At 44.0% G+C, this 23,017-nt stretch overlaps 1 protein-coding gene across 4 annotated transcripts; it reads right to left on the bottom strand.

The window, feature by feature from the left end:
• Positions 1 to 3,407: 3,407 nt before the first annotated feature.
• cgnb (cingulin b) lies at positions 3,408 to 22,794 on the bottom strand. 4 transcript variants are annotated; one of them, XM_076754698.1, is made up of 21 exons: positions 22,643 to 22,757; positions 16,648 to 17,798; positions 16,461 to 16,555; positions 16,295 to 16,364; positions 13,105 to 13,202; positions 12,889 to 13,021; positions 12,595 to 12,798; positions 10,630 to 10,778; positions 10,080 to 10,106; positions 9,371 to 9,488; positions 8,923 to 9,135; positions 8,627 to 8,725; positions 7,707 to 7,964; positions 7,451 to 7,621; positions 6,998 to 7,159; positions 6,783 to 6,872; positions 6,577 to 6,660; positions 6,379 to 6,497; positions 5,983 to 6,091; positions 5,010 to 5,173; positions 3,408 to 4,806 (listed from the first exon to the last, which is right to left on the bottom strand). In XM_076754698.1, exons 2-21 carry the CDS (start codon positions 17,767 to 17,769, stop codon positions 4,674 to 4,676), a joined length of 3,618 nt encoding a protein of 1,205 aa, XP_076610813.1. In that variant the 5' UTR covers positions 17,770 to 17,798; positions 22,643 to 22,757; the 3' UTR covers positions 3,408 to 4,673. The 4 variants fall into 4 exon arrangements, with proteins under 4 accessions (XP_076610813.1, XP_076610812.1, XP_076610814.1 ...); XM_076754697.1 differs by having other exon boundaries at positions 12,586 to 12,798; XM_076754699.1 differs by lacking the exon at positions 10,080 to 10,106 and having other exon boundaries at positions 12,586 to 12,798; positions 22,643 to 22,794.
• Between the last annotated feature and the right edge of the window lie 223 nt (positions 22,795 to 23,017).

Raw genomic sequence — 23,017 nt, forward strand, 5'->3', positions numbered from 1 at the left:
GCACTAAACAGAGTTTTGATAGACGAAAAAATTAATACTTTTATAAGAATTTATTGGTTTTATTTAGCATCTTTCTATAACCTTAATGATCAGTTATCCATCAGTATGTTATGAGCATGAATTTAATATTAAAAGCTCTTAAAGAAATTTCATAGATTCTTTTAAAGGGATGATAGACTGAGCTTTCCTGTGGTTAGTTTTAGACAGGCGTGGCATAAAATGAAATCAAAGGCCATTACCGTAGAAAGACCTAAATCTAATCCCCACATTAGGTTAAACCATATAAGCCTACTGTATTATTTTACTACAGTGTTTTTCCCCTGTTTGGCAACATGTAATTATGTTTTACATCATGGTTTCAGACATAAGTTACATCATTTTAAGAGCCAGTTGTTCCGTGACACCCATTCACTTTGCACACCTCACTGACACACAATAACCCACAGCAAATATAGCACATCTGTTTTGTGAGGCTCCATTTTGTGAGGTAAATACACTACCGGCAAGAATGACAGAAATACAAAAGGCAGCTCATTTTGAAAAGCCCAGTCCAAAGTAAACATGCACAGGTTTCTAGATTAATGGTTCGGCCTTTGTTAGATCAGTAGCCACCTTTTTATGCTGTACAATGTAAAGCGTGTTTGTTATTTTAAACCAAATGTTTCCGCTGAAAGAGTTGAATGTAATGAAGTTGCTCTGTTTAACATTTCAGACGGCGGTGATGAAATTGGTGCGGTTGATATGTTCTGTATGTGTGGCGTTGAGCTAATTAAAGGTTATTTATGTGTACATGTGAGATCTATGCTGGTGTAAAGTTGCATGACAGCTCAGTCATTGTAATTCACAACCAGCAGCAAGAACAATGCAGCTCACCCATGCTGTGAAAGCCACTGTTCACTTTCTCACGCTACATGAATTCATACCAGTAACGCTCTCAATGTGACAAATTACATGATGTGCTAAAGAAAAGCTCTGTGATTTATTGCCTGCACTAAACTACAACTGGATCTAATTAAAGACACGGTGGTTCTGACTGTGCCTCAAAAAAATACTCACGGAGGTGTCATTCAGTAGTGTAGGATTTTAAAATAGATGAGAGAACAGAAACTTTAAGACTCTGAGAAGACATAAGAAAAGGTGAGTTAAGGAGACAGACAGAGAGGCTGGATGAGGTGGAGTCATGATTACAGCTTGATGTCTTCAGTAATTATAGTAAACCAAATAAGGATTACAGACTCCGGGTCTCTCAGAGGGAACTCAGCCAGAGCTAAAAGAACATGCTGCTGACAACACAAACATCTGACTTTTTCTTCCCTGTGTCACATTGCTTTGTGTGTCTTGACCTGAGGACTGCCTGAGGCTGTACTTCTAGTAATTTGACTGCTCCTCAGTATACTAACAAATGACGATAATGAGCCACCCAAAAGTCTATGAGGTTTATACTGCACGACACACAACGCTAAAGACACAGTGTTCGCTTTGTAGGCCCCAGGCAAAATGCATAGCTTGGCGTAAACAAAGCTCTTCCAGTTTACATTTGGCACAGATTCATTTGTTTTATTCATCTCCTGATAAGTGACCCGTGGCGTCGGGCTTCCAGACAATCTCTGAAATTCCCTTTGACAGCGAACCATCCGGCTGGCTGAATCGGTTAGTGGTGGTAAGAGGAAGAGCTGCGAAACCTGCAGCATGGACAGAACAGCAGGACAGCCGCAGGCCTTGATCTTGTATTCTCTGTATTCCTGTAAAGGTGTGAACCTGCCTCCGGTTTATTGATACTTCAAACTGGTTTCTGTTGCAAATGCAAAGTATATGTCAGGTCTGCTGCTTCCTGTGCTTTTGAAATCCAACATCCAGATGCTATGTTTAGTGGAAATTCTTGACCATCACCTCCCCAACACTGTTGATATATATGCCAAAAAACATGTATAAGATGCTGTGTCTGCATTTGGACACATCTGGCAGCTCCGTGAACAACAAAAACGAATGAAAGAGTCACGACCTTCTGTTTCCTCTGTTACTGTGACACTATCCAGTTACTTCAGGCTGACATTTTATATCAATCTGCTAAATAAACTATCTTCATGGATTGTGGGAGTACTTTTAGTGTAACATTCATAGACGTATGGATTGATTCTCTTATGTAAAAACCATGTTGGTGGGGTATTTTAAGTGTGATCGTCAGGTTGATTTCCCTGTTTGGACACACAGAAGTAGAGGTGGTGCAGGGCAGGTTTAATAGAGCGAAGTGCGGATGAGGGGTGAGTTAATTGTACCGGGTCCAGGCCTGCCGCTAACTGGCACACCTCCCTCAGAGACACGTTCACACTGCAGGCAGGCGTGATGTAATGGCCGCACCCCTGGGATAAGATGGTTCATGTGGCTACCATCCTTAATGGGTTAGAATTCAAAGACGTTTCAAGCATCCACCCTGCGTAAGTGTCATTTAGCAAATCCCTGAATCATGCCCACTGGTGAGCTGCGCTGTAGGTCACCGTAAGTTCCTTTTACAGGAGCATGGAAAAAGATAATCTCTCTCAGTTTCATAAAATATCACATTTACATGGAACCTTTTTAAGACATTTGTGAAATAAAAGGAAAAAAAAGGAGTCTCCTTTGAGATGTACACTCCTCTATTAAGGCTCACATAGCACAGCAGAAATCACACTATGGAAGAGTAATATTATGATGACGATGATGATGATATGTAAACTTGTATATAACCTGTGTGTAATGGGGTGCCCTCATAGGGTTAAAGGATAGGTTCACAATTTTCAGTGTTTATATTAAAACAAAAATCAGGTGCCCATATAAACAGGTTTTTCTTGCTGCCGTCATGTCTCCTGTTCATACTGGCATTTTAAAGATCCCCTTAATGTGCTCTCAGTGTGAGCCATTCAGAACAGAATCCACTGTTCTTGTTTTGTGCACATGAGATGTATTCTGAAGGTAATCTGAAGCTAATGTGATCAGTCTGGATAAGTAAAGTTAAGACGGTGTTTTCTAATTTTTCTAAAGTTACTTGCTCCCTCCATTAAGTAAGTAAGTTTGGAAAAAACCCTCTTGATTTCTCTAACTCACTCTCCTGAAGCCATGTATCACTTTCACATAAATATTTTTGCATAAATGAGGACTGTGGATTTTCACGCCCATTATACTGAGAGCTCACAAGGACGGGATCTTTTAATGACTGGTATGAACACGAGGAGTGTTTATAGTAGGAAAAACCTGTTCCAGTGTTCATATGGGCACCTGAATACTGGTTCAAGACAGACTTGAAAAAGTTGTCAACCCATCTTTTAAGAACTGTGATGTCTCTATCTTAAAAGCTTAAAATGTCCCAAAAATACTTGAAGTGTATATTGCACAGTATTAAATAGAGCGATTAAGAAAATGAGGAAAAAGTATAATATTCTTTTTTTTATTGTACACAAGGGCCAAAGTTTACTTAAAATATCTGTCAAAAATTTGGGGAAAACTTACAAAGCTCTGCACCGCACCTCAAATGTTACCAGCAGCTTAACAAACACATCCTACATTTAACAGCATCCTTGCTTGTAATTGCTCAAATAGAAATTTTAAAAGTGACGTGTTTAAAATGCGACAACACCATCAATATATCATCATAAGATTATAATCAACATTCATGAAAGCCAGGTGCAACAAAGAGAAATGTGGATGATTCTTTCAGGAGGAATGTACAATAGATGCGAGCATAAGCAATTCATGGGAAACACTACTTAAAACATTACAGCAGCAAAAACAGAACACATGCAGAGGCAATGAGAGGTGAAATAAAGAAGTTTTAAGGCATTTGAGTGAAAACATGCACACAAATCAAGCTTAGTACATCGCAATATATTAAACCATATTAGAAACATGGTGGTTAAAGTAGAAAATGTTTCTAGGGTAGAGGGTTAATCTCTGAGGACACAGAGTGCTACTATATTTGATTGTCTTGAGTAACAGCTAATACATGTAAAAATACAGGCTCAGTTTAAACGGCCCATCATTGTCACATTCAAAGGTAAAAAAAAAACAAAACATCACCTTCAGTACACAAAGAAACACTTGGAGCCGCTAACAACACTGACAGAAGTAACTTATCATGCGTAAGGAAGCACAGATATAAGACTGGAGCGAAAAGAGAAGAGCGAACTGAAGAGAAAATATACAAGTTGTTGCAAGTTTTTTGGTTTAAAAGTGGTTTGAATTTTCCAGTCTGCATCGTATGAACTCTGATCTGAAACCATGCCACAGTAATGTACAGTAAGTATAGTCGATACAAAGAGCACGCAGCAAAGCGTGATTGAAGTTGAAGTACACGGAGTAAAATCTTTTATAAAATGTAATCGTATTTCTTCTCTTTAACATCACAGAGAAACAGAGGATGTCAAGACAGTTAAAACACGACAATACTGAAGCAATCATAATCACAGCTGAAGGCTCCAAAAATGCAATCTAATTATCCTGACAACCTGTCTCTGTTGGACCGCTGCGCTAAAAATAAAACCAAGAACAACTGCAAGGCAAATCTGTAGTGCATGGCAACCGAGTTCTTCACACAAGTGAGTCCTTGATGCCCTGAGTATCTTTCTCTGACAGAGTGTATGCACTGAAGGAAAGGAAAGAAAATCTTTTCGAGGTCTCCTCATTCATGCCGTCATCTTCCTTTAGCAGTTGGTGGTTTGTAAGTGGCTCTCGTTCAGGATGGAGGTGATGTTGGTGTCATAGAAACCGTCCTCGTCCTCAGAGCTGAAAGTGGTCGAGTCCAGAGTGGTGCGATGACTCTGCTGTGACTTCCGCCTGAGAGAAAGCAGTCAGCAGAAAATCCCACAACATTCACTCAACTCTTCTGCGTTAACACATTGCAGCTCTGTGAATACAGGCATGTGTCCACTACGATAGAGTGCCACCTAGTGTAAAGTAATCATATGGTACTGATATGATACAGTAAAGCTCCATGTTTTGGGACTGGAAAACGTCTTAAATCTGGGACAATAACTTACTTTAGTTCAGTCTCCAGCACTGTCACTTTGGCATGCAGCGCCTCCTGGAGCTCCTGCTGCTCCTCCAGCTCCCTCAGAACCTTCCGGCGGACTCCCTCCAAGCGCTCCACCTCCCCCTCGCTCTCGTCCACCTGCCGCTTCAAGGCCTTCACGCGCAGAGACAGCTGGGGACGGAGAGAGGGAGAGGCAGGGGGTTAGAGGGGAACAGAGGAGGTCACAGGTGAAGACGTGGGCCACGAGGGAGCGAAAGGGACGGGCAGGGGTTAAAGGCAGGGGGTCTGTGGGATAGTAGGGGGAGCAGCTACATAAAAAAAAAAGCTAAGGCAGCAGAAAGATGTTAGGGAAGGGAGGTCAGGGAGTGTTCTGGTGTCCGAGTGAGGTTGGGTTTGGGTCAGGAGGAGGACAAATGAGATTAGTCTTTTGTAAGAGAAGCAGTTAAGCTGTTTGAAGTGCGTTACTGATTAAGCAGCATGTGTAAGTCAAATAGCTTCAATTGATAGCTCTTACTACATAATTAAAACTGTGTTGAGCTGTAAAGTGGTACAAACACAGAGTGAGGAAACTTGAGACTGCCACAGGAAAATGTTTAATATTTAAGAATGGAAAAGCACATTTCACTGGTCTGACATTAAAAGAATACACTTATTTACCTTCTTGCAGAGAGTTTGATGAGAGGATTGATACCAAACTTGTGCATGTATGCTAAATATGAAGGTAGAGCCAGCAGCTTTTAGGTGCCTCTAAAATTCACTAATTAACACATTATACCTTGTATAATCCACACAAAAATGACATGTTATGTGTTAAATGGTCGATCCTCTCATCTAACTCTCGGCGACAAAGCAAATGAATGTCTAACTAGTCCTTTAAGTGGTCAGATCCGGCTTGAGCGCCCAAATTTAATATTTAACCAGCAAAGAGAAGCAGAAAACAAACACTAAAGACAATTTTGTATGCAAATCTTGACATATACCTGATCTCTCTGCTCAACATGCTGACTTCTCTCCTGGTCTAACGTGGCGTTTAGCTCCTTCAGTTTCCTCTCCATTCGTCGCAGAGAAGCCTGGATGCTGGCCTTCTCTCTGTATGGAAAAATTCAGAGTTTGCACAGTAATAAGTAAGTTCTTCTTCTCACTGCTTTCCAGGTGTTTCTATGAATGGCCGATTGCTGGGTCTTTAGGATTTGTTCTTTGTGACTATATACAGTATACTGCACATTTGCTGTGTGAAATACCTGATGAGGGCTGCTTTACCAAAAAGTAGTATTTCAGTGTTGACAGTGTGTGTGTGTGCTGACTTTTGTGACTTTAACCCATTAAAATACACCTCAAAAAGCAGGACTCCACTTTTCACGTGTGTTCAGTCATACCTTTCTTCACTGCGTAGTCTCTCCTCCAACTCTTGAATTTTGTTTTCCAGCAGTGCGATTCCAGCTGAGGGCCGGGCCTGTCCCTCCATGTCTGCCACACGAGACTTCATCTCCTTCAGCTGGGAGGAGAGGGGGACAGTGAGGTGAATCAACCGCGGACTTGCGTGCACGTGCAGGCGCTGAATGCACGAACAGTACCTGTCTCTCAATCGCGCTCTTGTCCATTTCCAGGTCGTGTCTCGCCGAACGCTCCTGCATCAGCTCTGAGCGAAGCTGGTCCACCTGAGAGGAGGGAGGCGAGACAGGAGAGAAGAAGGAAGAGGCAGAGTAAGTTCACCTGTTATCAGATGACGTAGAAAGGACTCCTGCTTATTTGCATGTGTATTCAAATAGTTTTGTGGCACCTGATCTCTGCTACGTGTGATGCGGTCGTTCAGAAGCTCCACGCTGCTCCTCTCCTCATCCAGTTCGATCTCCAATGTCTTTATCTTATCCTGTGAACAGACAGATTAGCAGATAATTGCATATTTGCGCTTAAACTCCACTTGAGGACACTGCATCCTTGAATCGCTTCAACGTTTGATTCCCCGGTTCATGACTGCTGAGCTCCAAGCCTCACCTCCAGGCCCCTGATCTCCCTGGTGCGGTCAGTGTGGGTGCTCTTCTCTGATTCCAGTTCGCTCTCTAAGTGTTTGAGACGGTTGCTGAAGAGGTCTCTTTCTAACTGGGCGCTGTCTCTCTCCTCGCTGCACGCCAGCAGCTCCTTCTTCAGACGGGAAACCTGAAAACAAGATGGAGAGGACTGTTTTCATGCACTTTCTGTCTTCAAATACATTAACATTAACTTATAGTTTGCTGGCCATGCGTGCTCTTTTTCTGTGCTACATAATGCTATGTAACTGAAACAGTTCCACAAACTCTCATCAATCAGCAAAATGCGTCACATAATAATGACTTGCAAATAGTTTCTCACCTTATACTATATAGTATAAAATTTCTGAACTTTTGTCCTACACGCACAGGTTCCCTTCCTTCCCTTATCTTTTCCACTTTTCAACCCATGTGTCCTCACCTCGTCCTGCTGGACCTTGAGGTTGCTCTGAGCCCTCTGCAGCTCAGCCAGCCTGTCCTTGCTGTTGCGCTGGGCCTCTTGCAGGTCCTTCCTCGAGCGCTCCCTGTAGTCGTCCAGTTGTGCCTGCAGTGCGGATACCGACTGACGGGAATCTCCCATCATCGCTTCCATCTGATGGAAAGACAGAGATGGTGGTAAATGACTTTATCACAACACATCAGCAAACCATTATTCTAAACCCAAGACGCTCACACACCTCTTTGTTAATCTTCTCCAGGGCTCGGTCCAGCAGCCTCTTCTGCTCCTCCAGGTCAGTCTTGCCCCTCCTCAGCGCCTCTTTCTCCAGGTCTCTCTCCTCCAGCCGCCGGGTCAGCTCGTCCCTCTCCTTGCTCAGGCGGGTGGATCCTCTCTTGGCCTCCTCCAGCTGCGACTTCAAGGAGCGGTTCTCATCCTCCAGAGCCTCCACCGCCTCCTCAGCCTCCGAGCTCCGGGGCGCGCTGGAGTGAAGTCGCGTCTGGAGATGAAATGGGTCACATAGTGGTTTTAATCACTATCACGCTGCAGGTAAAGGTTGTTCATGCGGGTATTTATGTCTCGAATCATATCAGGCAACGTTAAGACGAGAACAATATTTCCCACACAGCAAAGCCATTTGCATTTTTCAAGTAGTTCATAATTTGCCTTTGCACACTGTATTGTTATATCTATCTGGCATGTAAAATAAGGGGAGCGGCAAACAATAAAGGCCTCTACGTCTTTTCATATTCAAAGTACAGTTAAACTTCATTGCACTGCATACAAACTCCAGTCTAAAATTTTCCTCTGTATGCACAACATGTGTTGATTTGTACTAGCTTTGCACCTGCAATGATTTCCTATGACTGTGCTCTTCACGTGATCATTTCACATCAAAACTAAAAAGATTATAGCACTTAAAGCAGCTGCAATATGTCGCTGTTCCAATGAGCACAATGCGCATCTTATGCAAATTTATCTCGGAGGGATTATTTTCAGAGCTTACATGTTTGAGTTGGATCTAATTTACTTCACATCTCTCGGTCGAAAATAGAGTCTGTGTGGGAGGCCATTTCTTTTGTTCTTGTACAGTATGTCTGTTTAGATTACTCTGCATGCATATGTGCATGTGCAGCTGCGTGTCTTCTTTGTGTGCACTACCATGCGGGCCAGTCTCTCTCTGAGGCGAATGTTTGCTTCCTGGAGCTCCACATTGGTGCTGTGCTCCACTGCAGTCTTTGCCGCAGACGGAGCTGGCGACTGTGGATCAAGAGAGAAACATGCAGACTTTAATCACTGTGCATACAATATTATAAGCACCTGAACCTTCCTTTAAAACACCAACATTCATCTGTAAGAAAGCTTTAATCCCCTGCTTGTTTTATACATTAAAAGCCTTGTGCTTGAGGCATTCTTCTTGTCTTGTCAAAACTGTAACTTCTTTTCCATAGAGTCACCTCCTTTGCTTTCTCCAGGGCCTTTTCCAGCTCGGCCTTGTCTTTCTGCGACTGCTCCTTCAACCTGCTGATCTCAGACAGGAGCTCGGCCTCTTTCTCTCCGCTGGCTTTCTTCAGGGCTTGAAGTGCCTCCCTGTTCTCGTCCAACTCGCCTTTCTGTTTGTCCAGATCGGCGTGAGCCCAGTCCAGCTCATCACGGCAACGCTGAAGCTCCTTGGGACAAGAAAACGGAGATGAATAATGTGTGTGTGAGGAAGAGGAGTAACAAAGTGTTAATGTGAGCACGGGGCATGCAAGTGTGGATTTCTTGGAGGAAAAATGAATGAAATAACTCGAGTTTCAGTCACTGTTCTGACAGACCAAAAAGAATAAACATATTGTAAAACAGGAGATCAATGCCTGCTTTTCACCCACGCATAATCTGCCTCATGACTGATGTCTGAATTACCTCTGCTGAAGAACGGTTCTCGTCAGATGCGGGCATTTGTTTCATGGTGAGCAGTGAATCCTGAAGATCCTTCAGCTTGTCCTCAAATTCTTCCTTCTCCAAACGGGATTTCAGCAGCCTTTGGAAAGACAGTAGATGTTAAAGAACACACAGTGGTAACAGATGCTCTATAAACTATTTACACACACACACACACACACACACACACACACACACACACACACACTGCAAAGCCAAAAGCACACTTGTGCACACACCAAAGACAGCAGTGACAAACAACAAAGAAAGCACAAATGAGTAAAAACTACTACACTAGACCACTTGTACCTTAAATTTAGGTGCATTCCTTACTAATTTATTCACAATCAATTGTGTTTGTTTGCAATTGAATCAGGAACTGTGCTGTTTGCACTGGATAAACAATAAAACAATGATTGATCAACATGATAAAATCAATTAGGTGAATTCCTGAATGTTGATTCGCTTGAACGTTTGACATGATTGGGTTCATTATCGCTGGATTACTGTTAGTAAGGAGATCACCGATCTGATGATCAAAAGAGATGCCATCAGATACAAAATCCACTCTGATATCTGCCAGCTTTTCAAGTGAATTTCAGGGGAACATATCTCAAAATCAGATTTGCTGATTTGAAACCCGGCTAAACCTACTCAAACCAAACCCAGCGAGATTGATTTTCTCTCTCACATTGGACTGCTGGCGCGCTTCCTGCTCCTGCCGAGTGAAAAGTCAAGCGAAAGAGTGCATGCATTAAAAATAAGTCGATAGAAATGTGATATTGCAGGACTGAACCAAAAACAGTATCTTCAGTATATCCACGTAGACTATACAGAAGTGAAGTTTTCAGTGAGCACTTGGCTGGAGGAGGTGGCTGGAGTGTGTTAGTCATCCCATGGCTCCATAATCAGTTTAGTTCAGCAAGAGAGCTGAGAAAACAAGCCTCTATCTGAGGTCTTTAAAATGAACATTGGTTTATCCACATATTCATGGTCTTTGAATGTTACTTCGTGCTTATACAGTGTTGTTTTTAATTGTTTAAGTCAGACTCTCAAAAACATACAGTCTGTGTATTCAGGCTTGATTTGCACAAAGTCAAAGTATTTCTGTGTTTTTGGTGGCACCTGAACAGACTCACAAACTGGTTCTTGATGATATTTGTTAAGGTCATTGGCCATCATTTCATATGCGGTGCAATAAAGAACAGAATTACATAAACATTGGACTTATAGACACTAACTCCTGGTTGGTGTTGTGCAGCTCCTGTGTGGTGGCGTCCAGCTTCCTCTTCCACTGCTCTCCCTGATCTCTGCAGCTCTCCAGTTCTTCCTCCAGGGTCAGTATGGAGGCGTTCACCCTCTCCCTCTCCTCTTCGATCTGGTCCTGGGACTGCATGGTGGCCACATACAAACCCACCAAAAAAAAAAGAAAAGAAAAATGAGCGGAGGGAGTCAGTGCATAACAGCGAGCTACACGCACCCAAATCTATCACATTTTCTTTCTGTTCAGTTTCCTTGTCAAGCAAATGCTCAGCACCAGGGGAAAGAAAAGCAGAGATCTTCTCGTTGTATGCCTTCATCAGCTTGTCTTCAACCTCTATGAAATACCTCTACATAAGAAAGAACACCAGGAAACATCAGAAAAGATCCGACTTCTTTAATCCTCCTCTCGCCAAATAAATCACTGCATCAAAAACTGCTGCCAACCTGTCTGCTTATTTCCTGCTCTCCGGCTCATGCTGCTTTTTTTCTGACACTGCTGTTAACGGTATCCTAAATTCAAAATGCATAATGATCTATTCCTGTATCTACCTATATCCTTCAAATTTCCTCTACACCACATCCTACAGTGCAGCGCTACAAAAATAGTCCACTGGCGGAAACTCTACAATAGAAACTGGAAAAGTTTCACACTGCAATCACAAGAGGCAGAATTCTCTTTTCTAACTCTGCACACTGGGCTAAGCCTGACCTTATGATACCCTGACTCAGTGCTCCAACACTGACTGCGAGCTGACACATAAAACAGAATGACAAGACAAAGCCTGGATGTATAATTGGGGTGGATGCAACATCAAAGCACAAGTTAATATCGCCTTATTAACGCATGCAGGACGCACAAACTGCCTGACAGGGATAACCTGGCTGTTCTCCTGCTACACCTGCACAGAGAGATACTCTGAAAAGAAAAAAAAAATGTTCTGAGTGTTTCTGTCTCAAGAGTTCATGAGAAGACTGTGATGTAACTAAAAATCCTTTCACTGATCAGAAACTGGGAAATGACATGGTGAATGCTGCATCGCAGGTTTTGCTGCAGCTGTCAAAGCTCGACTGCATTGCAATCTGCAGGCTCTTAGCTTGATGCCGGCACAATATTATCACATGAAAAAAAGTGAAAATGTGTCTTAGTGTACAAGTTTATGTTGACTTCTAACACACACTGCCAAAAGCTTAAAATTAAAGACATGTCACCTCCTATTGTGTACCAAGACTCTTAAGAAATAAATGCTTTAGAAGAAGTCCATAAGACTCTCCGGAGGGCAAAAATGGATTTTGTTAAAGATCGCATAGAAAGAAGCTGACTTGTTCTTTAAAGCTCTTTTATTCATGGCTTGTCCCTTGTTAATTTTATTGAGTTACTTATGTTGGTTCACTGACATCAGATGTACTAAACCATTGGACCAGTTACTCCCACTGAGACAAAAATCTCCTCTCAGGGTTCATCTGGTCAAAAACACACTCTTCCTTCATCACAGTAGCTGTACATGTAGTACATGAGTGAGAAGTCTGAGTTCAGAAGTGTTTTTTTCAACAGCAGAACTCACATCAAACAACCTGAGCATTTTACAGTGGTGTAATTCTTTTACTAATCAATATTCTTGTCATGTAGTCAGATATGGGAAGAGACAGTTTTCAAAGTCTCTTTGTCTCAGCTGCACAGTTTCTACTCCTTTCATCTCTGCCGTCAGTGTTTTTTAATCATTTCTGCTAATGAGTTAAGCCTGAACTCTGAAATACTGACATCTACAGATGAATCCATTTCAAAAATCCTGTTTTTTGTTACATAATGAACCACTGCTGCACTACAGTTCAACCTCCACCAGACCTCCACCAGATCCCAGGAAAACTGAGTTCTGACTTATGGGTCACAACACAGTCAAGTTTAATGAGACTGACTTAAAGTAAGAGCCCTCCACCTGGGTGACCTGCTCCATGGTTCTCCTCAGGTTCTCCATGTCCTGGCCGTACTGCTCCCTCAGGGCCTCCATCTCTCTGTCATGGCACTCCACCTCCTCCTTTAGCGCCCCCTTCAGGGCCGTCAGCTCCCGCTCCCGCTGGCGTAGAGTCTCCTCCTGGCGCTGTCGTAGCATGACGGCCTCAGCCAGGTCGGCCTGCAGAGTCATCACATCCTGCAGAAAGAGACAGTCAGGTAGAAATGCAGCAATGTTTTATTCTGCAAGTGTGTGGAGGTTTTATGTGTGTGAACGTGTGGGACCTACCGTCTGCAGTGAGTCCGAGTGAGGTGAGTTTTCTGAAACCCTCCTCAGCTCCTCCTGAAGCTCAGCCAGCTGGTCTTCCTGTAGGCGCAGACGAGACTCCGCCACCTCTCTGGACATACGCTCCTCAGCCAGTCTGTAACAAACACACATGTTATATATTGACTTATTGACACTCTACATGCAAAACCACACACACATGCGCACATGTGTCCTTACTCGTCATGGGCCTGCTGAAGTTCTTTCTTGCAGCGACTGAGATGCTCCTGAAGCTCCTCGAGGTTCCCCTTTTTGAAGCTCGCATCAGATCCTTGCTTCTGCACAACGTACACGCACACGCACACACACACGCAAGCACACACACACACACAAACACACACAGACAGAGAGACTGAGGGTGACACAGAGAGAAAGAGGACAAACAGAGAGCACAAAGGCATCGAGAGGAGGACTGGAAACTTTGCAACAGAGTGTCACTGTCGACCTTGCAAATACATAATGCGCTCTGTATCGCTGGAAACTTTAAAAGAAAAAGAAAACCCTGCCTTGGATTCCTTGCCCTAGTTTCTGGCAGTCAAAAAATCTTTGGGAGAACAGGCCCTGCCAGTGCGCTCAGACGTCGTCAAAAAAAAAGACAGCCTCCCCACACTAACAACTCTTTCTGACAGGCTGCAGGGGAGCAGAGCCGGAGCGACGTCGCCCACACCGCTCCGCCGTTCGTCAAGGCTCCCTCTCACTGAAAAGGAGGTATAAGCGCAGCCTCTGCCCATGAAACCTCTCTTATCCTCCTACACGCTCATTACAGGGATGCACACACAGAAACAGAAGAGAGAGACAAAGCGAGGATCACGGACGCTCGTGCTCCTCGGGGCACCTCACGTTGCTGATACTTATCAGCGATGGATCATGAAGATGTACTTTGTGCAGATTTGTTTCATTTTCTTTTCATTCCCTGCAGGACAGTTTGTAGATAATCCCATTCAGGGACATATCAGCTTCTCGCTGTCCTCACAAGAGATAATTAACAGAAGATAACATAACTGAGAATATGTATAAGCACTTTGAGTGAATTGCATCAGCTGTATACTTATGTGCATTAATCATGCACAATGAGGGAGACTCTCCTGCCCTGATGAACGCATTAGCAGTCTAAGCATAAATACCAGAGGATGCAAAGGAGGTTCAAGTAAAGCCTGAAGAGCCTCTAAAATAACAGCTTGAGCTTGAACTTCAGTCCAGGGGTCATGAGATGCTTGAATAGTGAGGCAGAAAAGAAAAGAACAGTTTCTCTTGTGCAAAATGTGTTTTTTTGTTGGGCTTTCTTTTATCAATTCTTGGATATTTTTACTCTTTCAGGCGCCTAAAACGTATAGACTTGCAAAGCGTTTTCAACGACCTCATGTTATGGTCATGGATTTTAATTATCTCAACTTTGTTTCTGAGAAAATCACTCATACCGTTACCTTCCACTCACTGTTAGTGGCACGTGTAACATCATGTTAAGCTCGATGATTGGATGTTTCTTGTCGAAATGCATCCTGGGAGTTGAAATGAACTTATCCTCTCAAGTTTTTATATACACAGACTTGTACTTAAAGCCTTTTCTCAAAGAATCAGATATTTTCTCATGCAATTATTGATATTTTATGATCAGAATTGAACTAGGAGAGCTTCAGTTCAACCAGGAGCTCCAACTGTGAGTCACATAAATCGTCCGAAGGTAAAATGAACATGACTGACCCCAAAATAGGTCCTCCTCCTTTGCAAATCTATTCAAATAAAGCAAAATCGAGTTGAAACTGTCACAGCCTGTTAACATGTGCGAACTGATGAGTGGTCAGAGTAAGACACAGCTTTGTTTAAAGGGGTCACAAGCCAAAAAGGTTGTGAACCGGTGCTTTGTAATGTTGAACAAACACGAGTGATGAGTGTTCAGTCTCTACACAAACACACACATACATCACTGTCCAGGACTACAGTAACCCAACACACCGGCATCTGATCCTCAGTTAACCGGGGGAGCAATCAGGGTGTCTGAGCATTAACCCCATCACTCTCCCACTGACACACATTAACTGGTAACACTGCATTAAACCAGTCAAAACATGCCACAAGCACTTAGAGAGAGCCTCAGACGTCAGTGGTGCAGAGGGAATGTGAACCCTGCTTTGCATTACACTGCAATACACTTGGAAATGCAAAGAACTCTGTGAAATAAAAGGCTAAACGTGCCTCAGTAGATTAATCTGGACATAGCTGTATCGCATGTGCACCAAAACAGTGTTTGGATGAGCCCATTATAACATGCACTCCTCTGATCCTGCTCTGATCTTATGTTGTTGCTTTACACAGACAAAAGCCAATGTTTTGGTTTAGAGGCAGAGGAGAATAAATAGCCTCGGGCCAAAAAAAACTGTGTAAACCCCTTCATCCTGCAGCTTGATGTCGGCTGTGGATGTTTCAGTAGCTGTTAGCGCTTCTGAAGAGCCTGAGATGAGTGCTGGAAGAGAAATTAGCCACTGAATGTACCAACGCGGACAGCATGGTTACCGCCTTGAAAAACAGGGAGGTTTTTGTACAACACAACCCCTCCGAGAAGGATCTGTCCCATCCGGCAAGCCAACCCCCAGCTGGTGCAGGGTTCCAGTCCAACTCAATTATTGATGGCTCTCAATGATTGCGTTCTCAACACACACTGATCCCCCAACAGCTTTCCTCTGCAGGTGCGTCGTTGCCAAGAGACAAGACGGGCAAATGATTCACAAGCAGCCGTGGTCACAAGCACATAACAAGGGATCATACATAATCAAGCGCATGTAATGTAAGAAGCCGAGGACACAAAGGAATAACTTCTGCATGTAGATTTATGCAAAAGGATGCAAATTTAAAGGAAGTAGCGTGCTTGTGCTCATAAAAACCATGGCAATCTATTTTAATAAGGTGTCACAGGAGCACAAAGGAGCAAAGATGGCGCCAAAACTGACAGAGGAATACTCAGCATGCTGTTTAATTTTTGCATTTTTTGGCCTGCCAAAAGAGGATCCTCGGAGACCAAGTGAATGAAGTAGAAAACTTCATATCCTCAGAAAAGAGGACGTGCTGCCAACCATCTGTTAGCTCCATTACAAGAACTGCTCTGTTGAGCAGGAGACGCTCAGACCAACATGCTGAAGCTACACAACTCAAAAGCTAATTAGATTATGTGCTACCATGGATTCGTGCAATGGTCTTACTGTATATAGATATACATAGCCTGCATGCTTTGCCAAGCTTTTTGCAAATTGGCAAGCTTTTAGCTTAGATGGCTGCAAAACAAAAACAAATGATCCTGCTAGCACTTTTAAAGCAAGTACTGCTGCTAGTTGTTCACCTCAATCACAGTAAATGAAATCTCAAGGCTTTGCCGTACCTTTAAACTGCCGGTCGTCTCGTAGAGGAGGTTGACCTTTCTTTTGAGGGATCCTTCGCTCTCGCTGGTGCTGATCAGGAGACAGTGGACAGAGGATTAGCTTGGAAAATCACATGTATCCATGAGTAACAATGACTGTAGACATTCATTGTACCAGTTTACTTACCCATCTTTAAGGATGTTGAAAATTGCTTGTTTAACTTGAGCTTCCTCCCCACTGATGACCCCCGCACTTTGACTCAGGCTCCTCGGAGGTATCTCCTTTAAACAGAGAGCAGCAAAGTAAAGCACAGAACGAAGAGACAACTTAATACCTGCAAATCACTCCAAACCTCACAATAGCTGGTACTCACAGGCTTCTTTGCCACAGCTGGAGCGGGGTCCTTGGCAACAAACTTCCCTGGTGACTTAAAGCTCGGTTTAGGGGCCTCGAGTGCTGTCACCTGAGCAACTGATGCAGGGCTCCTTCCCAGGCTGCCGCTCGCTGGGGCAGATGACGTCAGCAGATTGGAGGAGGCAGACCGAGGAACAGCGTAAGGATTGGGAGTGGGAGAGCTGGGAGAGGGAAGGGAAACCTCAGGCTGAACCTCTTTTCGAGCATCGAGACTTCGGGACCGCCTGGTCTCGTCAAACCTGAGCCGCTGCCTGGCTCCGGAGCGGCCCCTCGTCTGTGGGGCCTTGTCTGTCCCACTGTTGAACTTACTGATGAGCTTGTTGATGGGAGCCAGGGAGTTGGTGTCGATTGCTGGGACGGGCTCGCCATCAGATGATGCTGGAGGTTGTGACTCTGAAGGGGTATTTTTACCTTTCGCAGTGTATCTGCCCAAAGAGCCAGTGAAACCAGGGCCAGTTTGCTTGGCCCCTCTGGGTCCCGCACCGTTTAATCTGACAGGTTTCAGCCCTGCTTCATTATAACCGTCATTAAAAGTCCAATCTTTGTTTTTCTCCGCTTTGTCTCCGGTTGCTTTGGGTTGGGGTTCAGCTTTTGACCTCTGTGCCCGTCCTTCTCTGCCAGCTCCACCCTCCTCCTCCCCTTGTGTTCCTGCTTGACCGTCCCCTGGAGGTCTTTTAAGAGGGCTCCCAAAAATCTCTCCATCCTCATCCTCTGCTGCAGAAACAGGGGAGTGTGCTGTGCTGTTTACAGCAGGGCTGTATGGGTTTATGATTTCTGCAGGCTCTTTATTCATTTTGGGCAAGCTGTTGCAAGGTGAAGGTGGCCCTGAGCTGGGGGTGGGAGTGTTGAGCTGAACTCCATAAGAGTCACCTTTCTCACCATCTTTCAGGACCACATAAGGATGCCCAGAGATCCCCTGAACCCTCACTGCCACCCCATACTTATTGGAAGGAGGAGCTGCAGTGTTGTTTCCTTTGGATTTGTCGGGATAACCTCCACCTGTGTCATCGAGGTCCTTGATGAAGCGGATCTGAACGCCATAGTCCACATGGGGCTTCCTGTCAGTGGAGAGAGTACTCATGTTGACTTCCTGGTTTCTGTGCAAGCAGCCTGGACAGACAGGGAGGGAGAAAGAGCAGAAATGCAAATCAGGTGAATCAGTGGATCAAGTTTTGAAAGCAATGAGAAAACTAACCATGCATGTGTATGTGCTGAGGCCCTTATTTTTATCTGTTCCACAACAGAGACCTGGAGAGAACGACATACTCAGACTCTTCGTTTCAACCTTTGCACTGTTAAGATGTGCCTTAGTTCTCTTTGTTTTTGTCTGTTCCCAGGCATTATAAGTACTCTCTCAGATGCCACCTTTAAACCTGCATGTCTATCTCCTTAATACAGTTTCTTAGCTTTTGTGTAAATTTCCCACTTCTTCCCAGGTGGAGTTACTCTGACTCGGCTAAGGCATCAGATTGCTGGTATATCTTGATGAAGGAGACATCACCTCTGGCTGCTCTGCAGGTGTAATTCCTTCTCAACCAGAAGAAACTGTATTCATGTCATGTCAAACACGCCACCGGGGCACTCAGAGCCTCTCCGTGCAGGTTGAGACCTACTTTTCGTCAGAGGGTGTGTTCGGAAGGCAGGGGAAGCCGAGAATAGGAGCGTGAGTGGGTGGAACAAAGTAATCAATATGTTGCCTCTAGTTTACATAGGCAGCTAACTGTGTTGATGTTTTCATCCAACTATCATTAAAGACACAAAAAAGGACACGAGGTTCACTCGTTCACTGAGTTTTCGGTATGTATTCAAACAGCCAGAAAGCAGTCAGGTAGACAAAGATCTAAATGGAACAAGGACTGTATACAGTAGGTGTGTATGTGTTTGACTTGAAATGTTTGCTCTACTGGAGGCCACAGTAGCAAAAGAAGCCCTGATACTGACAATGTGTGTTGAAAGGTCAGAAGTATCGCCACTTTTTCAATACCATGTGTTTAAAACGACACGATCTCTGTTCAATACACATACGATAGTATCGAAAGTACTGAAGCTATAAACAAAACCAGACCTACAACCGGATTTTCAACCAAAGGCTGCACAGAAGAAACACGAGCAAAGAAAATCAACTGGTGCTCAACCATTACTATTAACATTATTACAAATGTGTTCAGTGTCTTTTTCTGTACCAGCACTGTGTGAAGGTTGTTGATAGAGAAAAGAAAGAATGAGGACGAGCCGACTGACCTTCACGCGTAAAATCATGACTCAGCACGACTCAGTTTGCGATAAAAGTTGCATAATGTCTTTCGTGTTTCTGGATGAGCTTTCTAAAGTGTGAGAAAACAAACCCGATGATGTCCCAAGGGTTACCTCTGTTTGTCACGGGAGACTGAAAATGTATAAAAGAAAGTCTGTGTTAGACACCAGAGGCATAGTGTTTGAAAGACGTGAGCATTTAGCAGACAAAATCATGCTATTCGTAGTGAGACGGGAAATGTAGGATCCAACATTTTTGGAGCTTCACCCATATTAAAGATCAGGATATCTCGGCCTGTGTTGCTTTGACTTTGATCACTCCTTTATCAATTTTGTCTCTTGGTCCTCCTCCGACTACACTGAAGTGAAAGACTACACAGCTGTTGAGCCTCTTTAAATGACATTGAATCTTTATCATTGTTTTAGATCCTAACATGGCTGCAGCTAACAATAATTTCTGTATCGATTAATCTGACCATTATTCCTTGATTAGTCTTCACCAGTTCACTTTTTTATCTAACCATCAGTCCAAAATCCAAACATAGTCTGTTGTATCATACATGACAAAGAAAAACATCAAATCTTCACATTTCAGATGCTGGAAATTGTATAAATTTGGATTTTTTTCTTGAAAAATTACTGAAACCATCAATCCATTATCAACATATTTGCAGGGGTTACAGACTAGATTTCACCAACTCAGTCAGCTGCAGCGTTAGCAGAACGCATCCACCTTATAAGCTCTGAAAATGAGCTCAGTGATGAATATGAGAAGGTGAATACTCCTCCTATTGTCCAGACGCTGTGGAGCATTAAACACTGGGGGCTATGTCAGGAATGGGCCTCCCCTCTCTGCCTCTCTCTGCCTTTGCCAGAGTCTCCCCGGTCACCAGACTTCAGAGTAGAGTCACTCAGGCGTAGACTGTTTACTTTGAGCTGTGCAGGCACACACACCGGCTGGAGTGTGAGCACATACACACATGCAAGGGTGTGCACAGGCATATGCACAAACCTGCTGTGCATACCCCATCTGGTCGGAGGAAGTCCATCTTATAAGCATCGCTCCTCTCAGTGTCTCTACAAGTGGCAGGAAAGCACTAAGAGGTGTGGAATCCCGCTAAAACACTTCTGTTGCTGCTGTCACATGAAAGCATTGTTTGCATTCAAGCGCTGTTAAAGCTGCTTTGAAGAGCTCATCATCATACTTCAACCCCAGTCTGATTCCTTTGTCCACACCTCCAGCACTCACAGATGTGTCTCTCACGCAAATTAAAATGTAACCGACGCTAACTGGCAGCTGGTTATAGTGTAACACAAAGCACCTCAACTGGCAACGAGGTTAGGTCGGTGACTCAAAGTCGGCCTTTGTCTTTGCTAAAAAACATTCTTAGGATTCCAGAGGTTCCCTTACACTCGGCATTGCGCGTGGTTTGCATTTGTATTAATAAGGACAGATTAAGAGGAAACTGAGAACTAGGGCAGCGTTAAGTGTAAAGCCTACACATGCAGAAAACAGGCAGTAAATAAAAAGTGAAGAGACTGATGAAAAGACGACAAACTGGGGACTGAAAAATACAAAAACAAATTAATTCCCAACAACAAGCAACCGGGTTTGCAGACTGTGTTGCATGCTGGACATCAAAAGAATGAGCTGCAGGGTAAAAAAAAACTGTGCTACTCCTGAGTATGTTGGAAAATCTCTTAAAAAGGGATTATATGATCATCTGTGTTAACATAGCCAAGGTGCTCGGCGCTCAGCTGTGGATCACTGGTCACGCAGAAAGCTCCCAGGTGTAAACATTTTCTCAGGTAAAGTTCAACAAAGGCTCAGTTGTTGTAGACATTCAGCAGCCAGGAGCCGAGCACTGCTTGGTGACAACTGGTTCACCTCCTCTCTCTCTTGTCACAAGGACTGGCTGTGTCAACAGAGACAGGAATGTCGCCCAACGGGCCTATCTGCCATCGCTCTTCCCTTTCTCCTCACCCAGCAGGCACTGCTCACGCTCCTCTCTGCTCCCGCTCCTCTGCTCCTGCGCCCTCCCTCTGCTTCCTACCACACGTCTCATCTTCAACTCTCTCCCACACTTTCTCTTTACCCCTCGGGTATCTGAACAAGAAGACGGGTTACTGCGGTGCTGGGTCATTTGGTCCAAATCAGTGTCGACTGAAACTATTGGATTAATCAATAAACATTAACATATTTTGCTGATTGATGGATTTGTCATGAAAGTTTACAATCATTATAATCTAGACCGTTGGTTGGACAAAACATTTTACAGCCAACTGATTGACTGATCATGAAAATAACCATTAGTTGCAACCTTAATGGATGTGCTTGTGAAATAAATTCATTCATCATAAACTGTCAAACATATGCACATGATCATCTGATTCAATCGAAATGGTGTTCAACGCAATGAACTGTGTTTGACTGTTATGCATTACACCAGATGTAACTCTTCACCTGTGCAAAACAGAACCTTGATTAACTAATTTTGCCGTAGTTTTTAAGTAGAATTTGCTTGGAATAAATAATTCAGATTCAGACACTATGAACAGATCACCATACGATTTCAATAAAAGTCACGAAATCATAATAGAGGCCTATTTCACATTTTAAAAACGCGCAATTTTAATACTTAGCATTTATTTTGGGGTGATTATAGTACATTTTCTTAAAAAAAAAAAAAAAAAAAAAAAAGATTATATGCAATCATTCTTGTTCCTGTGGGCTGTGTTGGAGAGGTAGGCGGAGGGTCCCTTGTGTAAAATATCAACACCATGTTCACACCAGGCCCCCATTAGAGCCACATGTTTACCTGAACACCTCAGAGTGAGCTCCAAGTTTGCCCCGGAGCACTCATCTCAGGTCAGGGCTATTTCTGGAGCAATTTATTTTGAATGTAACTGAAACAGATCAGGGAACAGCAACACCTTCCAACAGCTGGTGAGAAAGCGGTTGTCAACTAGGATAAGAGGCTAAACTGACTTTTTATTACAGCCACCCAACCAACACAAAGCCCACATTATGATTTTCTTTGGCAGATGTTAGATAATTTACGCAGCCTGACTGATAAATTCATGTAGATGTGTCGAATAAAGACGATGTCGACAGGAAAACCCATAGTAAGAGCATCCTGCTAAGCACCTGTCTGCTCCTGGATTAATTGCGTCACACCCACCTATCCAGTCAGTCAGTATCGGTGCGCGCGCGTCGAAACCACCAATAGGTTACTTACTCGCGCCACTGGGACCACAGGCAGAAAAACAAGGTGATCAACAGACCCACCTGCCTCCCAGCGCATCCTATTTGAAGCCTTTACCTTCTATAATAACCTCTCATATCCTCTTTACGCAGCGCAGTCGGATCCAATTATAGGCAGCAGCGCGCGCGCGCACACACACAAACACACACACACAGAGAGCCGCAACCAAACCTTTGAAAACATGTCAGCCAACAACAGAAGCATTCCCTTCACCAGATGCTTGATTTCGGTCATTATGGTGAGCAGGAGAGACCTGAGCATGGCTGCCAAATCCAGTCTCAGAGCCACAGGTGTCTCCGCTAAAGCGCCCGCTCAGCACAACAGAGCTTACAGCAGGTCGCTCAGACACTCAGCGCTTTCCCCACAAAAGTGAATGTACAGTAAACAGGCAGCAGCTGTGTAAACAGCCACACTGTGATACTTCTTCTACTGCACCTGTAAAGATGATCCGAATGCCAAAATGTTCCTGCCTCCTCAGTCAGGACTCCCGTGTCAGCTTCACAGCAGCAGCAGCGGCGGCTCTCTTACACTGTTTGGTGGGATGAGGAAGATGTTACTCAATGAACCGAGGACATCGGGAAATTTCTCCCTCCCGGCTGCCAGTGCAACCTGTTGCCAACACATCGGATAGTCATCGTCCCGCCTCAGAAGCGAGTCCATTGGTGGGAGGCTCCCCGAGAGGCGGCGCCTGCTGCGGGCTCAGTTTCATCTCCGCGCACACGCGTTGTTGCAGGGCGTGTGTGACCCATTTCCTCAGCGGTGTTATGGGGGAACAATTTCTCAATTAATCTGAAAACGTTTGCAAGGCAG

This window comes from Chaetodon auriga, chromosome 17 (genome assembly GCF_051107435.1).
Source record: "Chaetodon auriga isolate fChaAug3 chromosome 17, fChaAug3.hap1, whole genome shotgun sequence".
In the NCBI taxonomy this organism is placed as follows: Eukaryota; Metazoa; Chordata; class Actinopteri; order Chaetodontiformes; family Chaetodontidae; genus Chaetodon; species Chaetodon auriga.